Source organism: Aplysia californica, unplaced genomic scaffold, assembly GCF_000002075.1.
Source record: "Aplysia californica isolate F4 #8 unplaced genomic scaffold, AplCal3.0 scaffold00096, whole genome shotgun sequence".
NCBI classification, from domain to species: domain Eukaryota; kingdom Metazoa; phylum Mollusca; class Gastropoda; order Aplysiida; family Aplysiidae; genus Aplysia; species Aplysia californica.
In genome coordinates, this window is record NW_004797366.1 from 1,411,852 (window position 1) to 1,419,217 (window position 7,366).

At 42.7% G+C, this 7,366-nt stretch overlaps 1 protein-coding gene across 1 annotated transcript; it reads left to right on the plus strand.

Annotated features, from left to right (window-relative positions):
• Positions 1-4,065: 4,065 nt before the first annotated feature.
• On the plus strand, positions 4,066-5,279 carry LOC106011364. Its single transcript, XM_013080696.2, has 2 exons — positions 4,066-4,190; positions 4,664-5,279. The coding sequence occupies exons 1-2, from the start codon at positions 4,117-4,119 to the stop codon at positions 4,968-4,970; spliced, it is 381 nt and encodes a 126-aa protein (XP_012936150.1). The 5' UTR covers positions 4,066-4,116; the 3' UTR covers positions 4,971-5,279.
• Positions 5,280-7,366: the final 2,087 nt, after the last annotated feature.

Sequence of the window (7,366 nt, forward strand, 5' to 3'; positions counted from 1 at the left end):
TGGGGGGGGTTTTGGGGGGGGTTGTTTTGTTTTTTGTTTGTTTGGTGTTTTTTTTGGGGGGGTAGCCGGTAGCTACTGATAAATCCTACCTCTTTACTTTCACCCTGTTGTTTTTGTCTTACTTTTCCTCAGCAATAAATAGGTGGCGTCTGTAGCCTTGTAGTTGGGCTACCGGGATCGTGACAGTGAGATTGTGGGTTCGGGGGATTGAGTCTCAGCTCGGTCCGACGTTGTGTCTTTGGGAAAGGCACTTCTCACCAAGTTCCAACTTGGCGCGGTCCGTTCAGACAGCGACGGTTAACTCGGAGGTCCCGCCTCTTAAATATCCTAACAGTGTTTACTGGGGCGTGATTTTAAACCTATACCACTTCACCAGCAATAAATGACCATTATTGTGTCGAACAACACTTCTCTTTACTAACACAAACAAATTTATTTTTCTTCTTCCTCGTTCTCGATGACAGAAGCTAGACAGTCAGTCCGATGTCGTGCACAAACTGTGCAGTTCGCTTCAACTCTGAGAGACTGTCATAGAGCTTTCTCTCAAGGGGAGCCACATTCTGCCACGTCTGTGTGCGAAGGGTGGTGTAGCACGGGCAGTGCTCAAGGATATGGTTGGCGTCCTCTTGGTCGTGTCCACAAACAAATAACCTGTAAGATCACAGCTTGGTTTGGTTAGAGTCAAATATATCTGCAATAATTCCGATACTTTCCTTTTACTTTACCTTTCTGATCCAACGGCCATCTGAGTTCTCGCCTTCGGCCTGTCGATATGGCAAAGAATTGACAGGTTTTTATCAGCTGCGTTTTGCCGTTGTATAGAATATTTCCGATGTCTGGGGAGGCAGGTAGGTAGGTACTACGCAGGTCGCTAAGTGCAGGGCAAATAAAGAGGTGGTGTGATACTGTTTCATCCTGGCAGTCACACAACGGGTAGTCAGGTGGGGTATCCTTGCGGATCCTATTTAGGTAGGAATTCAGTGGGATGTGTTGTGTTCGTAGACGAAAGATAGTCACTTGTTTTCTTCCACTCAGGGAATTAAGGTCATCTTTTGGGTTGGGGGCAGTCGTGTGTGCAAATACAGTTCTTCCAGTTTTGCCCATTGCCCATCCATTCAGCCACTGTTCCCTGGTGTTGCATTTGATGATGTTCTGGACTGCCTGTTGAAATACTGAGTTTTAGGGTGGTGAATGTGATGCTTCCTTCTTGACAAGGGTGTCTGCTTTGTCTTTTCCTGAAATGATTCCGATAAAACTGCAGACGTTGTCGTTACAACTAAATACTTTATTTCTTTTGTCCTCCCACTGTAACTTGTGCAGTTGGTCGTTACACACTCGGTATCATTTATAATCTAATAATTTTGTGAAAGCCTAGATGTAACAACCAAACATTATTGTGTTTACTACAGGCGTCGACATTTTATAGACTTCTTTGAACGGTTAAACTCCATCGAAACCTAAAAGTGTTCTACAAAGGTGGAAGCGTCTGTATTTATTTGTCCTCCTACTGTTTTGAGTACCTCGTGCGGTCGGTTGGTCGTCACACTCACGGTATTAGTCATAACATATTAGATTATTTCCGTGACTAATTGCAAAACCCAACACATTGTTGTGTTTTAGCGCAGTTGCTATCATTTTTAGGCTGCTTTGCCTACTTAAACTCTATCTAAAGCTAAATGTACTCTTAAAAGGGTTTTTTTTTTCATGCTAGCACCAGTGGTAAAACACTGTAGTGTTTTGGCTGTTGCAACTAGGCAAGCACACGAAGTAATAGATTAAAACCAAGAAAGAAAGTGTAACGACCGACAACATAAATGAATCAAGACAGTGGGAGAACAAAGAAATAAAAAAACCATCACCTTTTCAACACACATTTTGATTTGAAAAGTGTGTAGCTGGTAAATTGCTATCACCTGTTGTATAACGCAATAACGTGTTGGCTTTTAAAAATAGGCACGCAAAAAATCTAATAGATTATAACCAACCCCCCGGGGCAGTGCCATTGACTGTAGTGTCTTTAGGCCATTCCCAAAAGAGGGACATTTCTCGTTCAAGCATAGTAGAATTGTAAATGGGTTGACTCATGTCACGCTCATAACTGTGCCTGATCTACAATAGGGAACTGCTGCTTTTTCTTTCCTAATCCTTACTAATGTCATTTTCCTCTACTTCTTTTATATGTTTGTCACTCTCCTGCTATTTCCGGGGTGCCTTGATAGTCGAAGCAGACCTTGTGCAGTTGATATTTACCCCTTGGCGCTCATATGACCTTACGCAGTTGTGAGCACCGTTAAACCCCCTACTATAAAAAAAAATTACTAATGCGGTAAGTGTGAGACCTACCATACATGATGGTCAAAACAGTAAGAAGACAAAAAATAGTTTCCAACTTTAAAGAAAAAATCTAGGTTTGGATAGAGTTTAGCAGTGTTGAAATGGATTCAAAATGCTAGGAACTCTGGTATAACACAATAGTATGTTGGCTGTTAAAACTAGACACTCACAAACACGAATACGGGAAGTGTAACGACCGACCATACGAGTGGGTCAAAACATTATGATGACAAAGAAATAAGAATGCTTTCAGCTTTTAAAAACATATTTTGTTTTGTACAGAGTGTAGCCAGATATAGTAGCTTATATTTTGCCATTACCTGTTGTATAACACAATAATAGATTGTCTGTTCGTAGCAGGCATGCATAAAATCTAATAGATTATAGCAATACGGAAAGTGTAACGACCGACCACAAAAATTAGTCAAAACAGTAGGGAGATAGAGAAATAAAGATGCGTCCAGTTTTCACAACAAAGCTAGGTTTGGATAGAGTTCGACGGTACTAAAAAAGTCTCCTAAAGCTAGCACCTGTGGTGAAAAACCTGTGGTGTTGGCTGTTACGTAAAGGCTGGCACGAAAACAAACAGATTATAAGCAATACGGAAAGTGAAGCGACCGACCACACAAGTTGGTCCAAAAAGCAGTAAGACAAAGAAATAAAACAAAGCTACGTTTTTGTATAGTGTTTAGTAGTGTTAAAGTATCTTTTTAAAATGCGAAACATACGTGCAAAAAAACGAATAGATTATAACCACTGCCGAAAGTGTAACGACCAACCCCGCAAATGAATCAAGAATGTAGTAGGAAAAAGAAATAAAAATTCTGCCAGCATTTCAAAACACATTTTGTTTTGTATAGTACGTAGCTTGATAAATAAACTTATTAAATGCAATAGCCTGTTGTAAAACACAGTAATGTCTTGACTGTTAAAACTAGGGATTTACAAAATCTAATAAATTATAAGCAATACGGAAAGTGTAACGTCCGAAAACACAATTTGGTCAAAACATTATGAAGGCAAAGAAATAAAACTGCTTTTAGCTTTACAGAACAAAGTTAGGCTTGGACAGAGTTTAGCAGTGTGAAAAGGTCTTTAATTTACTAACGCCTATGGTAAAACACACACCAAAAAAGTGCTTTCGAATGTGTTAACTTATACTAGATTTTGAGACAGACATCAGTCTGCTTTGTTTTTCTTAAAGCTCAAAATAGGCCCAAAAAAATCATTAGTTACATAACATAAAATAAGCCTTTTTTACAGTTTGGTGCTATATTCATCTGATAGGTAATTATATGTAATTATATTATAAGTGGGTGGTTGGTTGGTGCTCTGGCGTGGTTTGCTTCTTCTTTCCTATCAAACATCTATCGTCCTTATCTCCCCTTCTTCTTTCCTATCAAACATCTATCGTCCTTATCTCCCCTTCTTCTTTCCTATCAAACATCTATCGTCCTTATCTCCCCTTCTTTCCTATCAAACATCTATCGTCCTTATCTCCCCTTCTTCTTTCCTATCAAACATCTATCGTCCTTATCTCCCCTTCTTTCCTATCAAACATCTATCGTCCTTATCTCCCCTTCTTCTTTCCTATCAAACATCTATCGTCCTTATCTCCCCTTCTTCTTTTTTGTATTTGTTACTCTCTTGTAACACCTCTAATCTTCGCCACTTGTATGACCTTATTGTGTTGCTACTGCCGTAAAACTCTTACTAAAACTAAAACTAAAATTATATTACAAATTCTTTTTAGGGCATGAGAGGGACTGTGTGTTGAAGGGCATGCTGTGGTGCCAACAAATGCAGAATGGACCAACCCCGCGGTGCTCCAAGCAGATGACCCAGATGAGTCGGAGGTAGTCCAGGACTAATATCCATGTACTGCTCAATCGTTTGGTGTGCCGTAAAAACATTTTTCTTCCTACTTGGGAGAGCGAAACTTTAGTCTCGTTTAAACTTTTTTAAATGTTTTACCACGCATTATTTATTATTATTTTCAGCTATTTTATTTTTTTTCCTCGTAAGGATAGAAAGGAGTGGAAGTCTGTGGTTCGTGACTTACACCAAGGTACTGGGTGAAAAGGGCTTTGATGATGTTGAATTTATTAAGTATGAGTGTATATTACCTCTTAAGGCAATTAAATAAGTACATGATTTTCTAATTATTTGTAGATATTTCCCTGCAACAACTGAAGTTGAAAAGTTTGTCAGATTCATAGCCAAAATTGGTCCCGGATGGTCTCCCCACTTTTTAATTCCCTCTCTTAAAGATCACATTTTTCTTCGTCGAACTTTTACGTTGGTGTCTTGTTGCTTTCCAACTTTGCAGAATGTCCCAGAACAAGCTCACGAAGGTCAAGCAGCGCCTCAAGGAAAATGACTTGACAGTCAGGAAGAAACAGAGTGGCGGCCGCAGCAACTACAGCATAGCCCTGACCACCGCCGAGGAGGACGCCATTGTCCGATTCCTGTGCGGCTATACCGGGGACAATGCCCTTGTTCTTTCCGGCAGGCCGCTGTCCTTCTCAACGGATGATGTGATGCTCCTTCCTTCTTCCCACACAGAGAACTTTGTTTTTGAGCAGTATTGCTCAGCCGAAAGGTCTGCTGGTATTTACAACTGTTGTGGAAAATGATTTCATTTTCTCAATATTGTGTCGCTGTAGACTGATCGTACATATTCCTAGTGCCTTGTTTGATTTTGAGTTTTGCATTTAAGTTACCTTATCTTTTCATTGTGAACACAGCACAATTTTACATGAATAAGCAGTCTCATTTAAAACCTAGTTTCTGGAACCGCAGCCTTTTCCAGACTGCAAACCTTAAATCAACGACTTAATCACCTTCATTCCCTGTATAAGGTTAAAGTACTGTCCTACTACAGACTGGTTAGGGAACCGGTGGAGCTTTTATTTTTATTCACGGAATTTTTAAAATTACACATCTCTTTAGTTGGTGGTTGGCGGGTGCTCTGATGTGGTTTGCTCCTTTTTTCCTATAAAACAGGTCGTCATTATCTGTCCCACTCCTTTTTTCTAATGTATGTACGTTACTCTCTAGTAACACTTCTAATCTTCAGCACTTGTGTGACCTTTTTGTGGTGCTAGTGCCTTGAAACTCTTACAAAAACTACAAAAATATATCTCTACATGATATGGACTCATAGTTCCTTTTTATTCTTCTCATGCAAGTTACAGACTTGTGTCTGTGTGGGCCTTCAAGCGGGTGTGGAGGCGGGCCTTCCCTACTTTGCTGGTGGCCAGACCAATGACGGATCTTCCTTCCTTCCTCTGGCTGGCCTCCGTTAGGAGGGTGTCAGTCTGCCGCACGCAGACAGGTAAGCGGCAACCTCTTGTGGCCTCGTCCAGAGTACATCCGGGCCCGGTCTCGCGTTGTTCTCCATAAGTGAGCCTCGATGTGCTTCCCCTCGCGGGCACTCATACAGTGCGTGCTGCAGGTCGTCAGGACTATTGCCACACGCCAGACAGGAATCATTGGGAGCGGAGCCTATTGCATGGAGATACGTCTGCAGGATGGGGCTCTTCGCGTTGCATCTTAGCTGCGATAACCCTCTTCTCTGTCTGACGGTAACGTCTCTCTCTCTTTGTCCTTCTCCGGTGGTGGCTTCACCTTTCCCCCGACGGAGTCGTGCACTCGCGCTTTCTCCCATGCGTGGGCAACGATGTAACGCGAGATGCACGAGCTTGCTGACGCCAATGACGGATCTCTGCTGGATCTGTCCGTCGAACAACCGGCTAATCCAGAGGTCTGGTCGCCTGTCGCTGGAAGAGAAGAGAGACCTTCTGAACCGCCAGGGACAACATCTGTTTGCAATTGCGCAGGAGCGTAGTTATTACAATAGTCTTGAGGATAGTGCATGGCTAGCAGCTGCCTCTCAAGGCATCACCAGTCTCGATCCACATAAGCAGAACAGCCGGGACGTCATCATCATCATCCAGTGCCAGATCTGCGACAGACATCGGCTATCATGGTTCTCCATTCACTCCTTTGCTCGGATGCTCTCAAAAAAGCTATATTTCCTTGATCTTTCCCTGTTACCCATTTGTTTTGGTTCCCTAATTAGGCTGTTCTGGGCCTACCCCTGCCTCGTTTGCCCTCAATTTTTCCAGTGAGAGCGAGAAGTCCAAGACCCTTATGTCTATTCGGGTGTCCCAAAACTGCGTTTGTTTCCTGATTGTTTTTAACATTTGACTACGCTAAGCAGGTGCACCTTCCCCATGACCCGATGCAGCCGGGGCCTATTTACGTTTTGGTCCCCCCGTAAGTGCGGCATCTTTGGCGTCAACAGAGAGGCCATCCATCAGCAGATCAACTTCACCCCCTGGGGCAGTGCCACTGACTGTAGTGTCTTTAGGCCATTCCCAAAGGGGGGAAATTTCTTGTTCAAGCATAGTAGAATTGTAAATGGGCTGACTCATGTCACGCTCATAACTGTGCCTGATCTACAACAGGGAACTGCTGCTTTTTCTTTGCTGATCCTTACTATTGTCATTTTCCTCTACTTCTTTTATATGTTTGTCACACTCTTGTGACCTGCTATTTCCGGGTTGCCTTGATAGTCGAAGCAGACCTTGTGCTGTTGAAGCTAGAGAGGTGAGTAGTCTAAGTCTGATTCCCTGTAAAGACTTCTCTGTTGACACCCACCCCTTGGCGCTCATATGACCTTATGCAGTTGCGAGCGCCGTAAAACCCTCTAGTATTAAAATTAAGATCAACTTCTTGATCGACGAAGGTCTCTGTGCCAGTAAGGGGAGAATTAATGCAGTGATCTCTTGCCTGCACTACTTCTTTCCTCATTTTGGTTTGAGGGAACAAACGGCACGTGCACGTGCACTGCGATAACTGTGCCGGACAAAACAAGAACCGGTTCATGCTTCAGTATCTCGTCTGGCGAGTTCTTAGTCTAGTTTTAGTAGGGGTTTTACGGCGCTCGCAAATGCATAAGGTCATATGAGCGTCAGGGGGTGGGTGTCAACAGAGAAGTCCTTACAGGGAAGCAGGCTTACTCTGC

Coding starts and splice junctions, on each gene's coding strand:
- LOC106011364 (XM_013080696.2), top strand. CDS start 4,117: ATGCTGTGGTGCCAACAAATGCAGAATGGACCAACCCCGCGGTGCTCC. Junction 4,191..4,663: donor ATGACCCAGATGAGTCGGAG/GTAGTCCAGGAC, acceptor CCAACTTTGCAG/AATGTCCCAGAACAAGCTCA.